This window comes from Nerophis ophidion, linkage group LG26 (genome assembly GCF_033978795.1).
Source record: "Nerophis ophidion isolate RoL-2023_Sa linkage group LG26, RoL_Noph_v1.0, whole genome shotgun sequence".
Taxonomy (NCBI): Eukaryota; Metazoa; Chordata; class Actinopteri; order Syngnathiformes; family Syngnathidae; genus Nerophis; species Nerophis ophidion.
The window spans coordinates 3990737-4017577 of record NC_084636.1 but is presented as its reverse complement, the minus strand read 5'-3'; the positions used below and the strand labels follow the sequence as shown (position 1 = coordinate 4017577).

At 41.1% G+C, this 26841-nt stretch overlaps 1 protein-coding gene across 1 annotated transcript in view; it reads left to right on the top strand.

The window, feature by feature from the left end:
• Window positions 1-26841, top strand: part of atp1b1a (ATPase Na+/K+ transporting subunit beta 1a) — a 61642-nt gene that overhangs the window by 32433 nt on the left and 2368 nt on the right. Inside the window, exons 3-4 of the mRNA XM_061888311.1 lie at window positions 18398-18553; window positions 23080-23255. Coding sequence (XP_061744295.1) covers window positions 18398-18553; window positions 23080-23255 — 332 coding nt within the window. The remainder of the gene's footprint in view (window positions 1-18397; window positions 18554-23079; window positions 23256-26841) is intronic.

Sequence of the window (26841 nt, the reverse complement as noted above, 5' to 3'; positions counted from 1 at the left end):
TTTTAGCGAGCCGCTGGGTTGATTTAAGCGCCTGTCGGCCCGGCGCGACTGTTCTTCCTCGCATAAAACTGACTTTCCTGTCCTGCACAGTGGACGTACACAGGAAGGGGGCTTCTTCCTGCTTTTTTTTTTTGCACAAGCAGAGCCCGCCTCTCACACTGGGACTCAAAGTTTCCATTGTGAAGGACTCACATGTGAAAGTAGGTGGGCGGGGCTACGGGGGCGCTCACAAGGCCAGAGTGAAATTCAAGTGTGTGTGTGTGTGTGTGTGTGTGTGTGTGTGTGTGTGTGTGTGGGGCACGTGCACAGCTCTCTACATTTGTGTTTTCCGGGAGACAGCGAAAGACGAGCGAGCATTTGAAACAGTTGCCTGGAGGTGTGTGAGCCTTTTTAGCAGCTAGTGATTCCATTCCTTTTACAACTCCATTCAGAATCAGTTTCTTTGGAAGATGCATACGATTACAATGTAATATTTCAATTAGGGATGCACCGATTAATCGGTAACCGGATATATTCGTCCGAATATGGCAAAAAAAAGCCACTTTCGGCCTTCGGTGGAATGAGTTAAAAACAAGGCCGAATAGTGGCGTGTGACGCAATTTTTTGACGCGGTGACGCAATCAACCAACGTGCAGTGACGTTGGGATATGTTGTGTACCTGTATAAGTGTATGAGGTTACAAGCACACACTTATTGAGATTTACTTGAGCGTTCTGTTTACATTATTAGCCTGTTGTGTAGGCTACCTGTATAAGTGTATGAGGTTACAAGCACACACTTAATTGAGATTTACTTCAGCCTTCTGTTTACATTATTAGCATATCTACTGTGGCTAAGCAGACTTTTGCCAAAAGGACAATAATTCATTTGTTGTGGGTTTATCCACTTTAATGCATTTTATTTTTTTTCGGAATGCATGTTTTGTTTGAAGGCCTAATATAAATGAAAAACTTTGTGCTTTTTTTGAAAAGCAAAGGCTACTGGAATATTAAAAAAATGTCAATATTCAATAAAAAATTACTTTATTTGAAAAACATGTCTAAATATTTATTCTAGGCTATTTATGCAATATTAAAAAAATTGTGAAAAACTGCATTCATTATTCGGTATTCGGCCTTCGGCCAAGCGTTTAAATTATATTCGGCTTCGGCCACAAATTTTCATTTCGGTGCATCCCTAATTTCAATAACTAATTTCCACTTGTTTCATGACAGCACGCCTGAAAAGGAGTTGTAAGAAGCTGAGCTTATTTAATCCTACCCCTTTTCACATAGCATTTTTATCCCATGTTCTTGTTCGCTAACAGAACAGTGAATAATAAATCAATCATAAATTAGAATAGAGCAGGGGTCGGGAACCTTTTTGGCTGAGAGAGCCAAGAAGCCAAATATTTTAAAATGTATTTCCGTAAGAGCCGTAAAATATTTTTTTAACCCTGAATACAACTAAACGTGTGTATTTTTAAGTAAGACCAACATTTTTAGAGTATAATAAGTCTCTTATTCTTTGTAATAACATTGTTATTTTGAAGCTAACTGTGGATGGGGGCGTGGCCCGCGGGCCTGCAGCGAAGCGGGGTGTTGCTAGGACCGGCCTTGAAATCAGCGACAGATGCGTGGACGGCCCACCTGGGCCTTGTTACCTAATCACCCGTCGCTATGTCATAAGCGGCAGCCAGGAGGAGAGACAGGGTTGGTGCTGGAGCCAGAGCGCGAGCCAGAACGAAAGAGAAAAAGACAATTGCTGGAAAGCAACTGAGAGACTCATTGAAAAATGAAACAATACTGTAACCCTGAAACAGGGTCTCATGTCGGTTCTTGGTCGTCTGAAGAACCCCCAGGAGGGCAAGCCCTACACTAACCAATAATAAATAAATAACTTCTTACCATCAACGCAACTTCTTGGACAGGTGCGGTAGAAAACGGATGGATGGATTAAAAATGCACAATGTTTTACATCCATCCATCCATCCATCCATCTTCTTCCGCTTATCTGAGGTCGGGTCGCAGGGGCAACAACCTAAGCAGGGAAACCCAGACTTCCCTCTCCCCAGCCACTTCGTCTAGCTCTTCCCGGGGGATCCCGAGGCGTTCCCAGGCCAGCCATGAGACATAGTCTTCCCGACGTGTCCTGGGTCTTCCCCGTGGCCTCCCACCTCCCGAGGGAGGCGTTCGGGTGGCATCCTGACCAGATGCCCGAACCACCTCATCTGGCTCCTCTCGATGTGAAGGAGCAGCGGCTTTTCTTTGAGTTCCTCCCGGATGGCAGAGCTTCTCACCCTATCTCTAAGGGAGAGACCCGCCACACGGCGGAGGAAACTCATTTCGGCCGCTTGTACCCGTGATCTTATCCTTTCGGTCATGACCCAAAGCTCATGACCATAGGTGAGGATGGGAACGTAGATCGACCGGTAAATTGAGAGCTTTGCCTTCCGGCTCAGCTCCTTCTTCACCACAACGGATCGATACAACGTCCGCATTACTGAAGACGCCGCACCGATCCGCCTGTCGATCTCACGATCCACTCTTCCCCCACTCGTGAACAAGACTCCTAGGTACTTGAACTCCTCCACTTGGGGCAGGGTCTCCTCCCCAACCCGGAGATGGCACTCCACCCTTTTCCGGATGTTTTACATTTTGAACATCATTTTTAACACTGATTACAAGTGGAATTATTCATTATTTATCGTGTTAAGCAGAGTCAGCTCAAATTTACCTGAGAGCCGGATGCAGTCATCCCGAGCCATAGGTTCCCTACCCCTGGAATAGAGTTTTATTTGTCATTATTACAGTGAACAGGTTCAAAAAACAACACCATTGGAGCAGATCCCCTAAGGTGCATAAACAATTATTTAGTACTATCAATAGTAAAATATAAGATACGGATAACTTCATTTTTAAATGATGCTACATATTAGCAGTAATGCTACTTTTCGTTGCAACGCTTTAGCCGCGTATTTGACAAATTACGGTTGCCTGTTGAAGCCAAACCACCGCCAGACGATGGAACCCCTTCTGTTTTTCTTGGGAATTAATTCTTCCTTCTTTCTCTCGTAGTACCACTCGCACAGCTCTGCTAGCATCACAGCTAACGTTACCCATGCTGCTACATCTCTGCTCCACGAGGGCGTATACGTACGTGACGTTTGACGTGACAGTATGTAAGAAGGTGCGCTTACTGTCTTAGAGACGGAGAGACAATCAATCAATCAATCAATCAATCAATGTTTACTTATATAGCCCTAAATCACTAGTGTCTCAAAGGGCTGCACAAACCACTACGACATCCTCGGTAGGCCCACATAAGGGCAAGGAAAACTCACACCCAGTGGGACATCGGTGACAATGATGACTATGAGAACCTTGGAGAGGAGGAAAGCAATGGATGTCGAGCGGGTCTAACATGATACTGTGAAAGTTCAATCCATAATGGATCCAACACAGTCGCGAGAGTCCAGTCCAAAGTGGATCCAACACAGTTGCGAGAGTCTCGTTCACAGCGGAGCAAGCAGGAAACCATACCAAGCGGAGGCGGATCAGCAGCGCAGAGATGTCCCCAGCCGATACACAGGCAAGCAGTACATGGCCACCGGATCGGACCGGACCCCCTCCACAAGGGAGAGTGGGACATAAGAGAAAAAGAAACGAAACGGCAGATCAACTGGTCTAAAAATGGAGTTTATTTAAAGGCTAGAGTATACAAATGAGTTTTAAGGTGAGACTTAAATGCTTCTACTGAGGTGGCATCTCGAACTGTTACCGGGAGGGCATTCCAGAGTACTGGAGCCCGAAACGAAAACGCTCTATAGCCCGCAGACTTTTTTTGGGCTCTAGGAATCACTAATAAGCCGGAGTCCTTTGAACGCAGATTTCTTGCCGGGACATATGGTACAATACAATCGGCAAGATAGGATGGAGCTAGACCGTGTAGTATTTTATACGTAAGTAGTAAAACCTTAAAGTCACATCTTAAAGGCACAGGAAGCCAGTGCAGGTGAGCCAGTATAGGTATATATGTATGTATATATGTATATAAAGGTATATACAGTATAGGTATATATGTATGTATATATGTATATAAAGGTATATACAGTATAGGTATATATGTATGTATATATGTATATAAAGGTATATACAGTACAGGCGTAATGTGATCAAACTTTCTTGTTCTTGTCAAAAGTCTAGCAGCCGCATTTTGTACCAACTGTAATCTTTTAATGCTAGACATGGGGAGACACGAAAATAATACGTTACAGTAGTCGAGGCGAGACGTAACAAACGCATGGATAATGATCTCAGCGTCTTTAGTGGACAGAATGGAGCGAATTTTAGCGATATTACGGAGATGAAAGAAGGCCGTTTTAGTAACGCTTTTAATGTGTGACTCAAACGAGAGAGTAGGGTCGAAGATAATACCCAGATTCTTTACCGTGTCGCCTTGTGTCTTGAGACAAGAGCGTGAGATAAGCCGGCAGATAAAAGCAACTGCGTCTCTCACGGAGACAAACCCGCACAATATCGAGTATATTGATATATCGCCCAGCCCTAACTTGACGTGCGTGTGCCTTCTTTTCTCTTCCTCCAGGCCAGTACTTAATGACACCATAGATAACGTGATGTATGCGCGTGGCAGGGCAGAGATAACCAAACAGGGTGTGTGTATCTTCCAGCAGAACCGAGGCCAAATCTAAGGCCTTCTATTCTGCTTTAGAGGTGAACAATATTTCTCTAACAATACAAAACGTGAAGCGACCGGAATGAGAATCAGCACCTCCAAGTCCGAGTCCGTGGTTCTCGCCCGGAAAAGGGTGGAGTGCCATCTCCGGGTTGGGGAGGAGACCCTGCCCCAAGTGGAGGAGTTCAAGTACCTGGGAGTCTTGTTCACGAGTGGGGGAAGAGTGGATAGTGAGATCGACAGGCGGATCGGTGCGGCGTCTTCAGTAATGCGGACGTTGTATCGATCCGTTGTGGTGAAGAAGGACCTGAGCCGGAAGGCAAAGCTCTCAATTTACCGGTCCATCTACGTTCCCATCCTCACCTATGGTCATGAGCTTTGGGTCATGACCGAAAGGATAAGATCACGGGTACAAGCGGCCCAAATGAGTTTCCTCCGCCGTGTGGCGGGTCTCTCCCTTAGAGATAGGGTGAGAAGCTCTGCCATCCGGGAGGAACTCAAAGTAAAGCCGCTGCTCCTTCACATCGAGAGGAGCCAGATGAGGTGGTTCGGGCATCTGGTCAGGATGCCACCCGAACGCCTCCCTCGGGAGGTGTTTAGGGCACGTCCAGCTGGTAGGAGGCCACGGGGAAGACCCAGGACACGTTGGGAAGACTATGTCTCCCGGCTGGCCTGGGAACGCCTTGGGATCCCCCGGGAAGAGCTAGACGAAGTGGCTGGAGAGAGGGAAGTCTGGGCTTCCCTGCTTAGGCTGCTGCCCCCGCGACCCGACCTCGGATATGCGGAAGATGATAGATGGATGAATACAAAACGTGGGGAGTTTTACCACGGTTTATCATTTCTAAGCCTAGCCTCTAGTAAACACAATTGTAAAACGTTTGTTTTCTTCTCGTCATATGAGATTTTGGACTATTAAAGGCCTAATGAAAGCCACTACTATCAACCACACAGTCTGATAGTTTATATATCAATGATGAAATATTAACATTGCAACACATGCCAATACGGCCAGTTTGGTTTACTAAATTACAATTTTAAATTTCCTGCGGAGTTTCCTGTTGAAAACGTCGCGGAATGATGACGTCATTGGTTGGAGGGGACATATTAGCCCAGCATCACTTACGGTTAAAAGTCGTCTCTTTTCATCGCATAATTACACAGTATTTTGGACATCTGTGTTGCTGAATCTTTTGCAAAGTAGAAAGATGGAGGTGGGAAGCTTTTCACCTTTAGCCACATAAACACACAGTGTTTCCTTGTTTAAAATTCCCGGAGGTGAAGCTTTACTATGGATCAGAGCGGTCAAACGAACATGGATCCCGACTACATGTCAACCGGCAGTTTTCGGTGAGAAAATTGTGGAAATAAGTCGCCTCTAAACAGAGATCAGCGGAGCCAGCGTCCTCATGCAGCTGCCGTGACTTCTCTCAGAGACTCTGGCGTCAAAACACCCGTGGCCACACCCCTCCGACTTTAAAGGGCAACATTATCAGCAGACCTATGTAAGTGTCAATATATACCTTGATGGTGCAGAAAAAAGACCATCTATTTTTTTAACCGATTTCCGAACTCTAAATGGGTGAATTTTGGCGAATTAAACGCCTTTCTGTTTATCGCTCTGGAGGCGATGACGTCAGAACGTGACGTCGCCGAGGTAACACACCCGCCATTTTCATTTTCAACACATTACAAACACCAGGTCTCAGCTCTGTTATTTTCCGTTTTTTGGACTATTTTTTGGAACCTTGGAGACATCATGCCTCGACGGTGTGTTGTCGGAGGGTGTAACAACACTAACAGGGAGGGATTCAAGTTGCACCACTGGCCCCAAGATGCCAAAGTGTCTGCCGCCAGACCCCCATTGAATGTGCCAGAGTGTCTCCACATTTGACCGGCGATGTTAAGGCAGACATGGCACAGAGATGTATGGATAACCTGCAGATGCATTTGCAACGATAGTCAACGAAATCACAAAGGTGAGTTTTGTTGATGTGGACTGCCAGCTAATCGATGCTAACATGCTACGCTAATCGATGGTAACATGCTATTTACCGGCGGTGCTAAAGCAGACATGGCACAGAGATGTATGGATAACCTGCAGATGCATTTGCAATGATAGTCAACGAAATCACAAAGGTGAGTTTTGTTGATGTTGACTGCCAGCTAATCGATGCTAACATGCTATTTACCGGCGGTGCTAAAAGCAGACATGGCACAGAGATGTATGGATAACCTGTAGATGCATTTGCAACGATAGTCAACGAAATCACAAAGCTGAGTTTTGTTGATTTTGACTGCCAGCTTATCGATGCTAACATGCTGCGCTAATCGACGCTAACATGCTATTTACCGGCGGTGCTAAAGCAGACATGGCACAGAGATGTATGGATAACCTGTAGATGCATTTGCAACTATATTACGTTTCCTTCCACCCACATTGAATGCGAAACAAACACTTACCAATCGACGGATTTAAGTTGCTCCAGTGTCAAAAGATGCGAAAGTCCTGATCGTTTGGTCCGCACATTTTAGCGGCGATGCTAACGCAGCTATTCGGCCATGCTATGGCTATGAATTGCGTCAATAGCTATTCGCTCAAAAGTTTCAGTTTCTTCTTCAATACTTTCATACTCCAACCATCTGTTTCAATACATGCGTAATCTGTTGAATCGCTTAAGTCGCTGAAATCCGAGTTTGAATCCGAGCTAATGTCGCTATATCTTGCTGTGGTATTCCCATTGTTTGTTTACATTGGCAGCACTGTGTGACATTACAGGGAAATGGATAGTCGCATCGCAAATAGCGAAAATCAAGCACTTTAAAGCTTTTTTTAGGGATATTCGGGGACCGGTAAAATAAAATAAAAAACTTCAAAAAATACAACAAGCCACTGGGAACTGATTTTTATTGTTTTTAACCCTTTTGAAATTGTGATAATGTTCCCCTATAAGGTACTATTTAACTCACTAAAACACTAGCAACACAATAGGCAGATAAGGGATTTCCCAGAATTATCCTAGTAAATGTGTCTAAAAACATCTGAATCGCTCTCACTGCCCTCGCCTTCACTCTAAATTTCTTTATCCACGAATCTTTCATCCTCGCTCAAATTAATGGGGAAATTGACGCTTTCTCGGCCCGAATCGCTCTCACTGCTGGTGGCCATGATTGTAAACAATGTTCAGATGTGAGGAGCTCCACAACCCGTGACGTCACGCGCACATCGTCAGCTACTTCCGGTACAGCCAAGGCTTTTTTATTAGCGACCAAAAGTTGCGAACTTTATCGTCGATGTTCTCTACTAAATCTTTTCAGCAAAAATATGGCAATATGGCAAAATGATCAAGTATGACACATAGAATGGACCTGCTATCCCTGTTTAAATAAGAACATCTCATTTCAGTAGGCCTTTAAAGGTAATATTTGAACTTGTTGACATGTTTTAGCGGTCTGGTCTTCTTCAGAAAGGCCACCAGACCACTTCTAGGCGTGGCCAACAAGGCACCTGTCAGGTCTACCTGGTCGGCTTCATTTCAGATCACTGCAACATAACCACATGGTGGACCGGGACAACGGCAAAATCATTGACCGCAAGCAGGACATACAAAGCTTGATGGGTAATGCAGGACTGATGGAATGATTGATTGAAACTTTCATTAGTAGATTGCACAGTACAGTACATATTCCGTAAAATTGACCATTAAATGGTAACACCCGAATACGTTTTTCAACGTTAATCAATTCATGGTAAAGACAGTCAAGGATACGAAGGCTCCTTTGGGCCGCTTCCTTATTTGTGTCTGCTCCTTGGTATTTGTTTCTACTTGACCGAAATCTTGTCTGCCGAGAAGAAACTAAAAAGGTTATTCAGTAAGAAGACGTAATGAACTGTTCAGAGCTACTAAACTGGGGAAGATTTTTTTTTTTAAGGTTTTGGGAAACTACGTCAAGTGGTTAGTTTTGTTGCCTGCACTATGGAACAAGTTCCGCATACTGGATCCAGGGGCGTAGCACCACATTCTGGGGCCCCACACACAATATTACTCCCTCCCCAAACGCACTCATTGTATCATGTTAGAAACCAGCTTGTTTTTCTGCTGTTTTTGTTACAAAAATCCAAAACAAAGTGGCCAGAATATGAATGTTCATCACTTAAAATGTTAAATACAAATTATATTAACACACCATTATTACAATTATTATACTGCCTCTTCCAGTCTTTAAAAGCTAATGTTGCCTCTGTTTCTAACTTTAACTGAGGGTCTTTGAACGCACCATAGTTACGTCCACATTTGCTGCCACAGATAGATTTAGTGTATTTTTACCTTTTGTCTATCGCCTCATTATTGCTCCAAAATGCTGGTGCTATGTGAAAATGCTTATTAAAGTGTCATGTTATGATCATTTTTACACATTTACAACATGTTTGGTCAAAATGGTGATGTTTTACAGACCATCTTCAAGCCACTTCTCTTTCTCACCAGTGTTGTCTACCGACAGATGTAAGTTGGGATTATACGCTGCTTTGTTTTAGACACGGCAACAGTGGAGGATGCATGTGCATGTACGAGCCAGTCTGCCCCACAACAACAGCATAGCAAAAAAGGAGCTTATGGGCTACAGAGTTGTACTACGATAGTGGACAAAGCACTTTGGGTAACTCTTTATAGTCTCTACCAGGGTTGTCTACATACCAATATTTTAGTCCAGGTTTCAAAATGTATTTCGATACATTGCATTATTGTCTTTATTGTAACAAAAAATCTTAGGGTACATGAAACATAGGTTTATTATTTTCATTTAGTCCTTAAATAAAATAGTGAACATACACGACAACTTGTCTTTTAGTAGTAAGTACACAAACAGACTCCTAATTAGTCTGCAGTAACATATCGTGTCATTTATACATGTATTATTTTGTACACACTATGAGGGACAAACTGGAAAATTGGATTATTCATCGTCTTTTTTATTAACTGTTTATATCCGTATCTATATTTCCACGGTCACTGATTCTCCTCACCTATCTTAGTTTAGCAATTAGTCTTCCCAGCAGGTGTTTTGGTTAATCACTCCCCTTCATAGTTTCCTGTCAGCCAGCATTAGTTGCCGGGTCAATGTGTGCTATAGGTCAGTGTTTTCCCACCTTTTTTCAGCTAAGGCACATTTTTTGCGTTGAAAAACATCACTAGCAGAAATCATTAAAAAACTTAACTCAGTGGGCAGTAAAAAGTTGCTGTCGCAATTGTTGGATATGACTTTGGGCAATATGGCCTTTTATTAATACCTCAATATTTTTAGGCCGTGTCACGATACACAATATATATCTGGATATTTTGCCTTAGCCTTGAATGAACACTTGATGCATATAATCACAGCAGTAAGATGATTCTATGTGTCTACATTAAAACATTTTTCTTCATGCTGCATTAATATATGCTACTTTTAAACTTTCATGCAGAGAGGGAAGTCACAACTAAAAGTGTATTTATTAAACAGTTATTAAGCAGTGGCACAAACATTCATGTAGTTTCAAAACAAAAAGTTAAAGTACTAATGATTGTCTCACATACACACTAGGTGTGGTGAAAATTGTCCTCTGCATTTGACCCATCCCCTTAATCACCCCCTGGGAGGTGAGGGGAGCAGTGAGCAGCAGCGGTGCCGCGCCCGGGAATCATTTATGGTGATTTAACGCCCATTTCCAACCCTTGATGCTGAGTGCCAAGCAGGGAGGTGATGGCTCACATTTTTATAGGCTTTGGTATGACTCGGCCGGGGTTTGAACTCACAACTAGGGATGCACCGATTAATCGGTAACCGAATATGGCAAAAAAAGCCACATTCGGCTTTCGGTGGTATGAGTTAAGAACAAGGCCGAATAGTGGCGTGTGACGAAGTTTTTTGACGCGGTGACGCAATCAACCAACGTGCGGTGACGTTGGGATATGTTGTGTACCTGTATAAGTGTATGAGGTTACAATGTTGTGTACCTGTATAAGTGTATGAGGTTACAAGCACACACTTATTGAGATTTAGTGGGGCCTCTGTTTACATTATTAGCCTGTTGTGTAGGCTACCTGTATAAGTGTATGAGGTTACAAGCACACACTTAATTGAGATTTACTTAAGCCTTCTGTTTACATTATTAGCATATCTACTGTGGCTAAGCAGACTTTTGCCAAAAGGACAATCATTCATTTGTTGTGGGTTTATCCACTTTAATGCACTTTATTTTTTTTTTGGAATGCATGTTTTGTTTGAAGGCCTAATATAAATGAAAAACTTTGTGCTTTTTTTGAAAAGCAACGGCTACTGGAATATTAAAAACATGTCAATATTCAATAAAAAATTACTTTATTTGAAACACATGTCTAAATATTTATTCTATGCTATTTATGCAATATAAAAAAAATTGTGAAAAACTGCATTCATTATTCGGCCAAGCGTTTAAAATGTATTCGGCTTCGGCCACAAATTTTCATTTCGGTGCATCCCTACTCACAACCTACCCATCTCAGGGCGGATACTGTAACCACTAGGCCACTGAGTAGGTGCAAGATTGTCACAGACATTTTAAAACAAGCAATTAGTGCACTTTAGTGCATGATGTCACTAAGATGACATATCAAAACACTGAATTAAAGTGCCCTTTTTGCACAGAACGCCACTACAATAGTATAAAACAAATAAAGTGCACTTTTGTGCATGATGTCACTAAGATGACAAATCAAAACAACACTCAATTAAAGTGCACTTTTTGTACAGAACGCCACTACAATAGTATAAAACAAATAAAGTGCACTTTTGTGCATGTCACTAAGATGACAAATCAAAACAACACTCAATTAAAGTGCCCTTTTTGCACAGAACGCCACTACAAAAGTTTGAAACAAATAAAGTGTACTTTTGTGTATGATGTCACTAAGATGACAAATCAAAACAACACTCAATTAAAGTGCACTTTTTGCACAGAACGCCACTACAAAAGTTTAAAACAAATAAAGTGCACTTTTGTGCATGATGTCACTAAGATGACAAATCAAAACAACACTCAATTAAAGTGCACTTTTTGTACAGAACGCCACTACAATAGTTTAAAACAAATAGAGTGTACTTTTGTGCATGATGTCACTAAGATGACAAATCAAAACAACACTCAAAGTGCAGTTTTTGCACAGAACGCCACTACAAAAGTTTAAAACAAATAAAGTGCACTTTTGTGCATGATGTCACTAAGATGACATATCAAAACACTGAATTAAAGTGCCCTTTTTGTACAGAACGCCACTACAATAGTTTAAAAGAAATAAAGTGTACTTTTGTGCATGATGTCACTAAGATCACAAATCAAAACAACACTCAATTAAAGTGCACTTTTTGCACAGAACGCCACTACAAAAGTTTAAAACAAATAAAGTGCACTTTTGTGCATGATGTCACTAAGATCACAAATCAAAACAACACTCAATTAAAGTGCACTTTTTGTACAGAACGCCACTACAATAGTATAAAACAAATAAAGTGCACGTTTGTGCATGTTGTCACTAAGATGACAAATCAAAACAACACTCAATTAAAGTGCACTTTTTGTACAGAACGCCGCTACAATAGTTTAAAACAAATAAGTGCACTTTTGTGCATGATGTCACTAAGATGACAAATCAAAACAACACACAATTAAAGTGCACTTTTTGTACAGAACGCCACTACAATAGTTTAAAACAAATAGAGTGTACTTTTGTGCATGATGTCACTAAGATGACAAATCAAAACAACACTCAAAGTGCACTTTTTGTACAGAACGCCACTACAATAGTTTAAAACAAATAAAGTGTACTTTTGTGCATGATGTCACTAAGATGACATATCAAAACAACACTCAATTAAAGTGCACTTTTTGTACAGAACGCCACTACAATAGTTTAAAACAAATAAAGTGTACTTTTGTGCATGATGTCACTAAGATGACAAATCAAAACAACACTCAATTAAAGTGCACTTTTTGTACAGAACGCCACTACAATAGTTTAAAACAAATAAAGTGCACTTTTGTGCATGATGTCACTAAGATGACAAATCAAAACAACACTCAATTAAAGTGCACTTTTTGTACAGAACGCCACTACAATAGTTTAAAACAAATAAAGTGCACTTTTTGTGCATGATGTCACTAAGATGACAAATCAAAACACTCAATTAAAGTGCACTTTTTGTACAGAACGCCACTACAATAGTTTAAAACAAATAAAGTGCACTTTTGTGCATGATGTCACTAAGGTGACATATCAAAACAACACTCAATTAAAGTGCACTTTTTGTAAAGAACGCCACTACAATAGTTTAAAACAAATAAAGTGTACTTTTGTGCATGATGTCACTAAGAAGACATATCAAAACACTCAATTAAAGTGCACTTTTTGTACAGAACGCCACTACAATAGTTTAAAACAAATAAAGTGCACTTTTGTGCATGATGTCACTAAGGTGACAAATCAAAACAACACTCAATTAAAGTGCACTTTTTGTACAGAACGCCACTACAATAGTTTAAAACAAATAAAGTGTACTTTTGTGCATGATGTCACTAAGAAGACATATCAAAACACTCAATTAAAGTGCACTTTTTGTACAGAACGCCACTACAATAGTTTAAAACAAATAAAGTAAACTTTTGTGCATGATGTCACTAAGATGACAAATCAAAACAACACTCAATTAAAGTGCACTTTTTGTAAAGAACGCCACTACAATAGTTTAAAACAAATAAAGTGTAATTTTGTGCATGATGTCACTAAGAAGACATATCAAAACACTCAAAGTGCACTTTTGTACAGAACGCCACTACAATAGTTTAAAACAAATAAAGTGTACTTTTGTGCATGATGTCACTAAGATGACAAATCAAAACAACACACAATTAAAGTGCACTTTTTGTACAGAACGCCACTACAATAGTTTAAAACAAATAAAGTGCACTTTTGTGCATGATGTCACTAAGATGACAAATCAAAACAACACTCAATTAAAGTGCACTTTTTGTACAGAACGCCACTACAATAGTTTAAAACAAATAAAGTGCACTTTTGTGCATGATGTCACTAAGATGACAAATCAAAACAACACTCAATTAAAGTGCACTTTTTGTACAGAACGCCACTACAATAGTTTAAAACAAATAAAGTGCACTTTTTGTGCATGATGTCACTAAGATGACAAATCAAAACACTCAATTAAAGTGCACTTTTTGTACAGAACGCCACTACAATAGTTTAAAACAAATAAAGTGCACTTTTGTGCATGATGTCACTAAGGTGACATATCAAAACAACACTCAATTAAAGTGCACTTTTTGTAAAGAACGCCACTACAATAGTTTAAAACAAATAAAGTGTACTTTTGTGCATGATGTCACTAAGAAGACATATCAAAACACTCAATTAAAGTGCACTTTTTGTACAGAACGCCACTACAATAGTTTAAAACAAATAAAGTGCACTTTTGTGCATGATGTCACTAAGGTGACAAATCAAAACAACACTCAATTAAAGTGCACTTTTTGTACAGAACGCCACTACAATAGTTTAAAACAAATAAAGTGTACTTTTGTGCATGATGTCACTAAGAAGACATATCAAAACACTCAATTAAAGTGCACTTTTTGTACAGAACGCCACTACAATAGTTTAAAACAAATAAAGTAAACTTTTGTGCATGATGTCACTAAGATGACAAATCAAAACAACACTCAATTAAAGTGCACTTTTTGTAAAGAACGCCACTACAATAGTTTAAAACAAATAAAGTGTAATTTTGTGCATGATGTCACTAAGAAGACATATCAAAACACTCAAAGTGCACTTTTGTACAGAACGCCACTACAATAGTTTAAAACAAATAAAGTGTACTTTTGTGCATGATGTCACTAAGATGACAAATCAAAACAACACACAATTAAAGTGCACTTTTTGTACAGAACGCCACTACAATAGTTTAAAACAAATAAAGTGCACTTTTGTGCATGATGTCACACAAGATATTTCCATAAGTGTCAAATAAAAATGAGCTGCATAATAGGAAATCAAATCGCTATGTTACTACGGATATTATCTCCTTATGTTTTCCACTATTTTTGTCATACGGTGTTGATGTGGAATTGTTTGCCTTGGCATTTTGTTGGTGTGAACGGAAATGTTGACATGCGGAGTAAGCACTCTTCATTCTCTCTAGCAGGTGACTTTTCAAATGATGCTACATATTAGCATTAACGCTACGTTTTGTAGCAACGCTTTTGCCCCACATTTGAAAGATTACGGTTGTCTGTTCGACATATTCCCGGATATTACCATGTTACCAGATTGGCACCTTCTTTTTCACGTATTACCGCTAGCACCACAGCTAACGTTACTCATGCTGCTACCTCTCTGCTCCGTGAGGGCGTATACGTATGTGACGTATGTAAGAAGGTGTGCTTGTTTTATGTCTCTGTGAGAAGGAGGGACAAGAAAGAGTGGGAAAAGCCTGTAGTGTAATGCCCGCAGCTAAAAGCAACTGCGTGAGAACGTATACTCTAGGGGTGTAACGCTACACAAAAATTTCGGTTTGGTACGTACCTCTGTTCAGAGGTCACGGTTCGGTTCATTTTCAGTACAGTAAGAAAGCAACAAAATATAAATGTTTTGGTTATTTATTTACCAAATTTGCAAAATCTTCCACCAAAAATATTTTTCTTCGTGGAATATTTGATGTGAAGTAACGGGGAACCTTGGATAGGTCAATAATTCATAATAACATTGATTTTGATTCAATATTATGTTTTGAGCAATGACAGAAACATTTTATTAGTAAACATTGCAACTTTTTCTAAATTACATTTAACTTTTAAGGTTTTTTGTTTTACTTTTGTTATGTTTTTGTTTATTTTAATAGTATTTATAGAATGTGCCGTGGGCCTTTAAAACATTAGCGTGGCCCACAAATGGCTTCCGGGGCACACTTTTGACACCCATGCTATAGATAATAAAATATAAAATCTGATAAATCTATGGGTAAAAAGTAAAAAACAGAGCCTGGCGACGCATGCGCGTTTATCATAACTCTCTCGCTCTCTCTGTCTCTACCCCACCTACATGAATGCGGTTGCATGCACAATTTGTTTTGTTTTTAACCCCTTCTTAACCCTGAACGTACATTGAAAATACACGCAACCCTAACTCAAAATACTGGACATTTGAGGCATTTCAGAAACTCCACCCGGACAGCCCCGCAAAAGAGGACATATCCGGTGAAAAGAGGAGGTATGGTCAGTCTATCGTAGTCCGGTCGCTGCTAGCATGCCGTGTGTTGTGCCTCGCTGTGCATTGTTTACACAACATGCGGTGCACTACTTAATATGTCCGTGTGGAAACTCGTTAGGTACACCTCCGAACCAAACCGAAACCCCCGTACCGAAACGGTTCAATGCTAATACACTTACCATTACACCCCTAATATACTCCAATATCACCATATAGTCATTTTCTATATCGCACAGAGACAAACCCACGATATATCCAGTATTTTGATATATTTCCCAGCCCTAGGCCAGTGTTTTTCAACATTTTTGCGTGGATGAATCCAGAGGCACACCACCAGCAGAAATCATTAAAAAAACGAAACTCAATTGACAGTAAAAAGTAGTTCTGGCAATTGTTGGAAATGACTTTAAAGCATAAGCAAGCATGCATGACTATAGCTCTTGTCTCAAAGTAGGTGTACTGTCACCACCTGTCACATCACACCCTGACTTATTTGCACTTTTTTTTGCTTTGTTTTAGCAATTAAGAATACTTCAGTTGTTTTTATCATTCTTTGTTGGGACATTGTTGATAGTCGTGTCATGTTGGGATGTACATGACAACAATTCTTCAAAATAAAAGCATCTTCCATCAACATACCGGGAGTATTCAACTTTTGAAATCTCAAAGCGTAAACGTGACGGGTGATGACCACAGCACGTGCTAGCCAATGAGAAAGCGCTAGTTTGCGTGAAGCGCTCGGTTTAGTTTGAACTTCCGTGCCGCTGTTTTTAGCGGAAAAAACCCATGTCATGTTCTGACCAGACCACAGGTTCTGACCAGACCACAGGCCACACCCACTAAAAAAGCACAGTTGCCAATCAAACTGCTTCACTGTAAGGTCGGCCGGCGCCTCCTTCCTGAATCTTCTTTTTGGAAGTACCTCAAGTTTAAAAATAGAATGCTCCTGGTGGGTCCTGGTTAGGGCCTTGCATTGCAGCTCTCGCCATCAGTGTGTGAATGTGGAAATTAGTATCAAAGCGTTTTGAGATCCTTAAAAAAAGGTAGAAAAGCGCTATACAAGTACAACCTATTTCCATGTCTTTGCTCCACAGTAAGTCTTTGCTGTCGTCCAGCATTCTGTTTTTTTTGACTTCGTAGCCAGTTCAGTTCTAGTTTCGTTTCCCATAGCCATCCCTAAGCGTCAATGCCTTTTTAGAGGCACTCGCCTTTTGTTTATTTTGGGTTTAGACATTTACAAAGAACTTAGCTACCAGCTGCCACCTACTGATATGGAAGAGTATTACACGGTTACTCTGCCGAGTTCTAGACAACAACGGCACTATATTTTTAACCCAAATAGGTGAAATTACTTAATCTCTCACAGCACACCTGTGTGCCGCAGCACAGTGGTTGAAAAACAGTGCTAAAGGCAGCAGTTACGTTCTCCCGGTTTTTACCCTCGCTCTGGTGAGCTTTGTACACACTAGCATTCCCCGTTTTTTCACCCTCGGTGGCATTTTGGTTTTGTTTAGCTCCACGCTTGTTTTTGTCCTACGTTTAATTTTATTAAAGAAAGCTTAATCTTACCTGCTTGTTTCCTGCGTCGGAGCGAACACGGCACTCGCAGCTAGGCGCCAAAGACGTAACAGTCTCCGCCTACTTCATTTCCCATCTTCAGGACCTATGCAGATCCCAAATTTGGCGACGTGAGCACCTTTAGAGGGGAAAAAGATGAATGTTTAGAAAATAATAATATATTTTTTACGTAAAAAGCACTTTACATTGAGCAAACATCCTTAAAGTGTTACAAAAAATAAAAAGATCCATCCATCTTCTTCTGCTTATCTGAGTCAGGTCACGGGGGCAGCAGCCTAAGCAGGGAAACCCAAACTTCCTTCTCCCCGGGGAATCCCGAGGCGTTCCCGGGCCAGCCGGGAGACATAGTCTTCCCAACGTGTCCTGGGTCTTCCCTGTGGCCTCCTCCTGGTCGGCATCCTGACCAAATGCATGAACCACCTTATCTGGCTCTTCTCGATAATAAAAACTAAAAACTAGAACAACCTAATTGCAAGAACTAGTATGCATATATGTTAAAAAAAAGGCTTTTTTCTTAAAAAAGAAGGGTTTTAAAGCCTTTTTAAAAAAAACATTCACAGTCTGTGGTTCCCTCAGGGAGAGTGTTCCACAGACTGTTCTGCTGCCTGGCAAACCCAGGGAGTTTTATTTTGAAAATCAAGGCTACACTTCCTGCTATTGGGTGAATTTCTGGACTAACTTTTAGATGTATTGTTGCCTACAGACCTGGTGGATACTAACTAGATGGGAATAAATCCCAAGGTCAACTTTTTGCATTTGTCTTTTTTTTACCTCAAAAAGACATTCCATTGTGATATCACATGAGCGATATCTTTAGCATCCCGACTCACCCCACCTCCCCCTCTCAGGTCTGTCACACTTACCACGCTCGGAGAAGATGGAGATCTCCTTCAGCATGAGCGACCCCAAAACCTACGAAAAGTACGTGGCGAGCATGGGGAAGTTCCTGGAACTGTACAGCGACGACGTCCAGGACGACCCTCGCACCTTTGAGGACTGTGATGGCAAGTTGTCATTTGTCGCAAACGTTAGCCACACTGGCTATGTGAGCTACATGCTAACACTGCATTTTAATATCATGCTAAGTTGGCACTAATGTAAGGTTAGCATAACAACCATAGCTATATGAGCTTCATGCTAATGTAATTTCACATCATGCTAGGTTAGCATAACAAGCATAACTATGTGAGCTACATGCTAACAATACACGTTAGGTTCGCAACACTAGCATAGCCATGAGAGCTACATGCTAACATTACACATGTCAGGTTAACAACACTAGCATAGCCATGTGAGCTACATGCTAACATTACACATGTTAGGTTAGCAACACTAGCATAGCTATGGTAGCTACATGCTAACATTACATTCCAACTATGTGCTTGGTTTGCAACACTAGCATAGCTATGTGAGCTACAAGCTAACGTTACGTGTTAGCATCATGCTAGGTTAGCACAGCTGTGATGGCGTCAGTAAAAGTGTGAGAGATTGTTATGTAACATGTCACTGAGGACAGGGGACTATCAGTACATGAGAAGAGTAGTCAACACAGGTGTAGATGAGAAGAGTAGTCAACACAGGTGTACATGAAATGAGAATAGTCAACACAGGTGTACATGAGAAGAGTAGTCAACACAGGTGTACATGAGAAGAGTAGTCAACACAGGTGTACATGAAATGAGAATAGTCAACACAGGTGTACATGAGAAGAGTAGTCAACACAGGTGTACATGAGAAGAGTAGTTAACACAGGTGTACATGAAATGAGAATAGTCAACACAGGTGTACATGAGAAGAGTAGTCAACACAAGTGTACATGAAATGAGAATAGTCAACACAGGTGTACATGAGAAGAGAATAGTCAACACAGGTGTACATGAAATGAGAATAGTCAACACAGGTGTACATGAGAAGAGTAGTCAACACAGGTGTACATGAAATGAGAATAGTCAACACAGGTGTACATGAGAAGAGTAGTCAACACAGGTGTACATGAAATGAGAATAGTCAACACAGGTGTACATGAAATGAGAATAGTCAACACAGGTGTACATGAGAAAAGTAGTCAACACAAGTGTACGTGAAATGAGAAAAGTAGTCAACACAGGTGTACATGAAATGAGAATAGTCAACACAGGTGTACATGAAATGAGAATAGTCAACACAGGTGTACGTGAAATGAGAAAAGTAGTCAACACAGGTGTACATGAAATGAGAATAGTCAACACAGGTGTACAATGAGAATAGTCAACACAGGTGTACATGAGAAGAGTAGTCAACACAGGTGTACGTGAAATGAGAATAGTCAACACAAGTGTACGTGAAATGAGAAAAGTAGTCAACACAGGTGTACATGAAATGAGAATAGTCAACACAGGTGTACATGAAATGAGAATAGTCAACACAAGTGTACGTGAAATGAGAAAAGTAGTCAACACAGGTGTACATGAAATGAGAATAGTCAACACAGGTGTACATGAAATGAGAATAGTCAACACAGGTGTACATGAAATGAGAATAGTCAACACGTGTACAATGAGAATAGTCAACACAGGTGTACATGAGAAGAGTAATCAACACAGGTGTACATGAGAAGAATAGTCAACACAGGTGTACATGAAATGAGAATAGTCAACACAGGTGTACATGAGAAGAGTAGTCAACACAGGTGTACATGAAATGAGAATAGTCAACACAGGTGTACATGAGAAGAGTAGTCAACACAGGTGTACGTGAAATGAGAATAGTCAACACAGGTGTACATGAAATGAGAATAGTCAACACAGGTGTAAATGAGAAGAGTAGTCAACACAGGTGTACGTGAAATGAGAAGAGTCAACACAGGTGTAGATGAGATGTGTAACACAGGTGTAGATGAGAAGAGTGGTGTAACACAGGTGTACATGAGAAGAGTAGTCAACACAGGTGTACATGAGAAGAGAAGAGTAGTCAACACAGGTGTACATGAAGAGAAGAGTAGTCAACACAGGTGTAGATGAGATGTGTAACACAGGTGTAGATGAGATGTGTAACACAGGTGTAGATGAGAAGAGTAGTCAACACAGGTGTACATGAAATGAGAATAGTCAACACAGGTGTACATGAAATGAGAATAGTCAACACAGGTGTACATGAGAAGAGTAGTCAACACAGGTGTAGATGAGAATAGTGTAACACAGGTGTAGATGAGATGTGTAACACGTGTAGATGAGAAGATTGGTGTAACACAGGTGTAGATGAGAAGAGTAGTCAACACAGGTGTACATGAGAAGAGTAGTCAACACAGGTGTACATGAGAAGAGAAGAGTAGTCAACACAGGTGTAGATGAGATGTGTAACACAGGTGTAGATGAGATGTGTAACAGGTGTAGATGAGAGGAGTGGTGTAACACAGGTGTAGATGAGAAGAGTGGTCAACACAGGTGTACATGAGAAGAGAAGAGTAGTCAACACAGGTGTACATGAGAAGAGTAGTCAACACAGGTGTAGATGAGAAGAGTAGTGTAACACTGGTGTAGATGAAATGTGTAACACAGGTGTAGATGAGAAGAGTGGTGTAACACAGGTGTAGATGAGAAGAGTAGTCAACACAGGTGTAGATGAGAAGAGTAGTGTAACACAGGTGTAGATGAGATGTGTAACACTGGTGTAGATAAGAAGAGTAGTCAACACAGGTGTACATGAGAAGAGAAGAGTAGTCAACACAGGTGTAGATGAGAAGAGTAGTCAACACAGGTGTAGATGAGAAGAGTAGTCAACACAGGTGTAGATGAGAAGAGTAGTCAACACAGGTGTAGATGAGAAGAGTAGTCAACACAGGTGTACATGAGAAGAGTAGTCAACACAGGTGTACATGAGAAGAGTAGTCAACACAGGTGTACATGAGAAGAGTAGTCAACACAGGTGTACATGAGAAGAGTAGTCAACACAGGTGTACTTGAGAAGAGTAGTCAACACAGGTGTAGATGAGAAGAGTAGTCAACACAGGTGTACATGAGAAGAGTAGTCAACACAGGTGTAGATGAGAAGAGTGGTGTAACACAGGTGTAGATGAGAAGAGTAGTCAACACAGGTGTAGATGAGAAGAGTGGTGTAACACAGGTGTAGATGAGATGTGTAACACAGGTGTAGATGAGAAGAGAAGAGTAGTCAACACAGGTGTAGATGAGAAGAGTAGTCAACACAGGTGTAGATGAGAAGAGTAGTCAACACAGGTGTAGATGAGAAGAGTAGTCAACACAGGTGTACATGAGAAGAGTAGTCAACAGAGGTGTACATGAGAAGAGTAGTCAACACAGGTGTACATGAGAAGAGTAGTCAACACAGGTGTACATGAGAAGAGTAGTCAACACAGGTGTACATGAGAAGAGAAGAGTAGTCAACACAGGTGTAGATGAGAAGAGTGGTGTAACACAGGTGTAGATGAGAAGAGTAGTCAACACAGGTGTAGATGAGAAGAGTAGTCAACACAGGTGTACATGAGAAGAGAAGAGTAGTCAACACAGGTGTAGATGAGAAGAGTAGTCAACACAGGTGTAGATAAGAGAAGAGTAGTCAACACAGGTGTAGATGAGAAGAGAAGAGTAGTCAACACAGGTGTAGATGAGAAGAGTAGTCAACACAGGTGTACATGAGAAGAGAAGAGTAGTCAACACAGGTGTACATGAGAAGAGAAGAGTAGTCAACACAGGTGTAGATGAGAAGAGTAGTCAACACAGGTGTAGATGAGAAGAGTAGTCAACACAGGTGTACATGAGAAGAGAAGAGTAGTCAACACAGGTGTAGATGAGAAGAGTAGTCAACACAGGTGTACATGAGAAGAGAAGAGTAGTCAACACAGGTGTACATGAGAAGAGAAGAGTAGTCAACACAGGTGTAGATGAGAAGAGTGGTGTAACACAGGTGTACATGAGAAGAGTAGTCAACACAGGTGTAGATGAGAAGAGTAGTGTAACATAGGTGTAGATGAGAAGAGTGGTGTAACACAGGTGTAGAAGAGTGGTGTAACACAGGTGTACATGAGAAGAGTGGTGTAACACAGGTGTAGAAGAGTGGTGTAACACAGGTGTACATGAGAAGAGTACTGTAACATAGGTGTAGAAGAGTGGTGTAACACAGGTGTACATGAGAAGAGTGGTGTAACACAGGTGTAGATGCGAAGAGTACTGTAACATAGGTGTAGAAGAGTGGTGTAACACAGGTGTACATGAGAAGAGTACTGTAACATAGGTGTAGAAGAGTGGTGTAACACAGGTGTAGAAGAGTGGTGTAACACAGGTGTACATGAGAAGAGTACTGTAACATAGGTGTAGAAGAGTGGTGTAACACAGGTGTAGAAGAGTGGTGTAACACAGGTGTACATGAGAAGAGTACTGTAACATAGGTGTAGAAGAGTGGTGTAACACAGGTGTAGAAGAGTGGTGTAACACAGGTGTACATGAGAAGAGTGGTGTAACACAGGTGTACATGAGAAGAGTGGTGTAACACAGGTGTAGAAGAGTGGTGTAACACAGGTGTGTCCACCCTGCAGATGACTCCTCCTACAAGGAGCGCAGCATCATGGAGAATGAGGTACGCAAAGCCTGCCGCTTCAGGAAGTCCAACCTGGAGGTCTGTGCCGGCCTTGATGACCCCAGCTTCGGCTTCAGCCAGGGGAGACCTTGCATCATCACCAAGCTCAACAGGATCGTCAACTTCAGGCCCCAGGTGAGGCTGTGGGGCCCCAGGTGAAGCACAGCCTTCTGGGGGAGCCACACAACTTAAAGGGGACCTGCACTTTTTGTTAATCATGCACCATCCTCATGTAGGACAACAACACACATATGTTCTATTTGTATGCATTCTAAGTCATAAATAAACTTTAGCAAAAGTCGGCTAACGATGAAGGTAATGTGAGTGGCTCTTTGCTGCCTATAAATATATCTAATGTAGTTTTATACATACATACATATTTAGAGAGAGAGAGAGAGAGAGAGGTCAAGACAGGTGTACCGTATTTTTCGGACTATAAGTCGCAGTTTTTTTTCATAGTTTGGCCGGGGGTGCAACATATACTCCGGAGTGACTTATGTGTGAAAGTATCAACATATTACCGTGAAATATCTAATAATATTATTTAACTCATTTGCGGAAGAGAGGAAGAAAATGTCAGCAATCGTCACACACACGTCAACCAATAAGAATTCGGCAGGGGAGGGTCATGGCAGAAGTGCATTGTGGGTCATGAGATGCTACTGCTGTAACTGTTAAAATGGATCATTTCATCCTTGGCAGTAACTTAGAAAAAGTGAGAAGGGCTGAACAAGAATGGAGTTTTGTCTCTCTTAGAATTAAAAATGTCCAGATGAAGCCATCAGGACCACATCATCTGCAAAAAGCAGAGACCTAATCCTGCAGTCACCAAACCGGAACCCCTCAACGCCTTGACTGCGCCTAGAAATTCTGTCCATAAAAGTTATGAACAGAATCGGTGACAAAAGACAGCCTTGGCGGAGTCCAACCCTCACTGGAAACGTGTCCGACTTACTGCCGGCAATGCGGACCAAGCTCTGACACTGATCATACAGGGAGCGGACCGCCACAATCAGACAGTCCGATACCCCATACTCTCTGAGCACTCCCCACAGGACTTCCGGGGTATAACTTAGACTTAGAAAATCTTTATTGTCCCCGATGGGCAATTTGGTTTGCAGCAGTAGTCCTTAAAACAAGTAAAAACAGTAAAAACAAGGTACGAAATACATAAAATACAAGCCATCATGAAGGCATTGAGCTAAAAACCCCCAAAAAATTTTAACACAATAAAAACTAATCATCACACGTTGAGTTTTTTAAAAAGCTCTTTTATAAAGTCAACAGCTGAGGGAACAAAGATCTTGTGTATCTGTTGTTTTTGGCCGTCCTATTACCAGCTTGCTAGTAAATAAATACAATTAGAATTAAAGCTGCAAGCAGCGTTGGTCGGGTCCGCCGTTGGCCGCCGCCGCCGTGTCCCGAGTCCCGATATTAGTCAAACCAACATAGAGGTTTTTATTCCATGTCTATACGACATTTCTAACAGAAGTCACATGCAGTTTTGTCTGGGTTTTTTCCTAGGGGGCGCTAAGCGCAATTTCGATTTTTGGGGTTTGGTTTTTTGTTAGTTGGCAGTTATTGCCAGTCCTGATGTGTGTGCAAAATTTGGTGAGTTTTGAAGCATGTTAAGGGGGTGAAATTACAGATCGGCGATTCTGGATGTTGTTGATAAATGGCTTTCGGTCTGCATAACAGAGCTTTAACTTGCACTTTGAAGCATTTTAAGTAGGTCAAATTACAGCTCAAAGGGGCAAAAACGACATTTTTTAGGAAAATTTGCGCAGGGGTTCTTTGAAGGCGCGTAAAATCAAAACCTGAGAACTTATCAAAACTTTGATCTATACTTTTAATCAGAAGGGTTCAAACTCTCTCCTGTGCGAGTTTGAAGCCGAAACGACAAACGCACTGGGAGGAGTGTCGATTTGAAAAAGGTGACGGGTTTTCACAAAACTTTTATTTTGAAGGGGCAATTTTTAACTTCTTGTTGATTTTTGCCGAAGGATGTCAATTATCAAAATGTAGGTCTAAGTCAGACCTACCTAGAAGTTTTTGTTTCATGTCTTTCCGGCATTCCTACCGGAAGTTACAAGCAGTTTTGTCTGTGTTTTCTTCCTGGAAGCAGTTTTTTCTGTGTTTTATTAAAAAATTGCGCTAGAGTGCAATTTTGAGTTTTTTTTTTTTTTTTTTTCATTAGATTGCAATTTCTGCCAGTCCTGATGTGTGTGCCAAGTTTGGTGAGTTTTGAAGCATTTTAAGGGGGTCAAATTGCAGCTCAAAGAGGCAAAAATAGCATTTTTTGCTAAAATTTTGCTTTGAATGAGTTTTTGCAAAATTTCTGTTGATTTTGGGTATAGACATTTTTTATTGGAAATGTAGATCTCAGTCAGACCTACGCAGAGGTTTTTGTTTCATGTCTCTACGACATTCCTAACGGAAGTTACAAGCAGTCTGTTTTTTGTTTCCTTTTAGGGGGCGCTAGAGCGCAATTTTCATTTTTGGGGTTTGGTTGCTTAATATGTTGTGGTGTCACGGTAGACCGACGCGTGTGTCAACTTTGGTGAGTTTTGAAGCATGTTAAGGGGGTGATGTTGGGGCGCGACGGAGCGGAATAATAAAGAATAATAATAATTAAAGCTGCAAGCAGCGTTGGTCGGGTCCGCCGTTGGCCGCCGCCGCCGCCGCCGTGTCCCGAGTCCCGATCTTAGTCAGACCTGCATAGAAGTTTTTATTTCATCACTCTACGACATTCCTAACAGAATTTACAAGCAGTTTTGTCATTTTTTTTCCTAGGGGGAGCTAGAGCACAATTTTCATTTTTGGGGTTTGGTTTTTTATTGGATGGCAATTTTCACCATTCCTGATGTGTGTGTGAAATTTGGTGTGTTTTGAAGCATGTTAAGGGGGTCAAATTAGTGATTGGAGTTTCTGGATGTTGTTGATAAATGGCTTTCGCTTGGCATAGCATAGCTTTAACTTGCACTTTGAAGCATTTTAAGGGGGTCAAATTTCAGTTCAAAGAGGCAAAAAAGGCATATTTTGTAAAAAATTTGTTTTGAAGGGGTTTTTGCCAACTTCCTGTTGATTGTAGGTATAGAAGTGTTTATTGGAAATGTAGGTCTAAGTCAGACCTACACAGAGGTTTTTGTTTCATGTCTCTACGACATTCCTAACGGAAGTTACAAGCAGTCTGTTTTTTGTGTCTTCCTAGGGGGCGCTAGCGCGTAATTTTAATTTTTGGGGTTTGGTTGCTTAATAAGTTGGTCTGCCGCTCCATACCGATGTGTGTGTCAATTTTGGTGAGTTTTGAAGCATGTTAAGGGGGTCAAATTAGGGTGCGAAGGTGCGAGCGCGCCTTGGGTTGCTGTCCCCGAGCCCCACGGCAGGAGATGCCTTGCTGCCACTATTTAATGCATTGTGAAAGTAATGCAGTTGTTGTATTGAAGTGAAAATATCAAGCTCCCTGTTGATTTTTGCCAAAGTATGTTAATTATTCAAATGTAGGTCTAAGTCAGACCTACATAGTGGTTTTTGTTTCATGTCTCTACGACATTCCTACCGGAAGTTACAAGCAGTTTTGACTTTGTTTTCTTCCTAGGAGCAGTTTGTCTGTGTTGTATTCCTAGGGGGCGCTAGAGCACAATTTTGAGTTTTGGGGTTTGGTTTTTTCACTAGATCGCAATTGTTGCCAGTCCTGATGTGTGTGCCAAGTTTGGTGAGT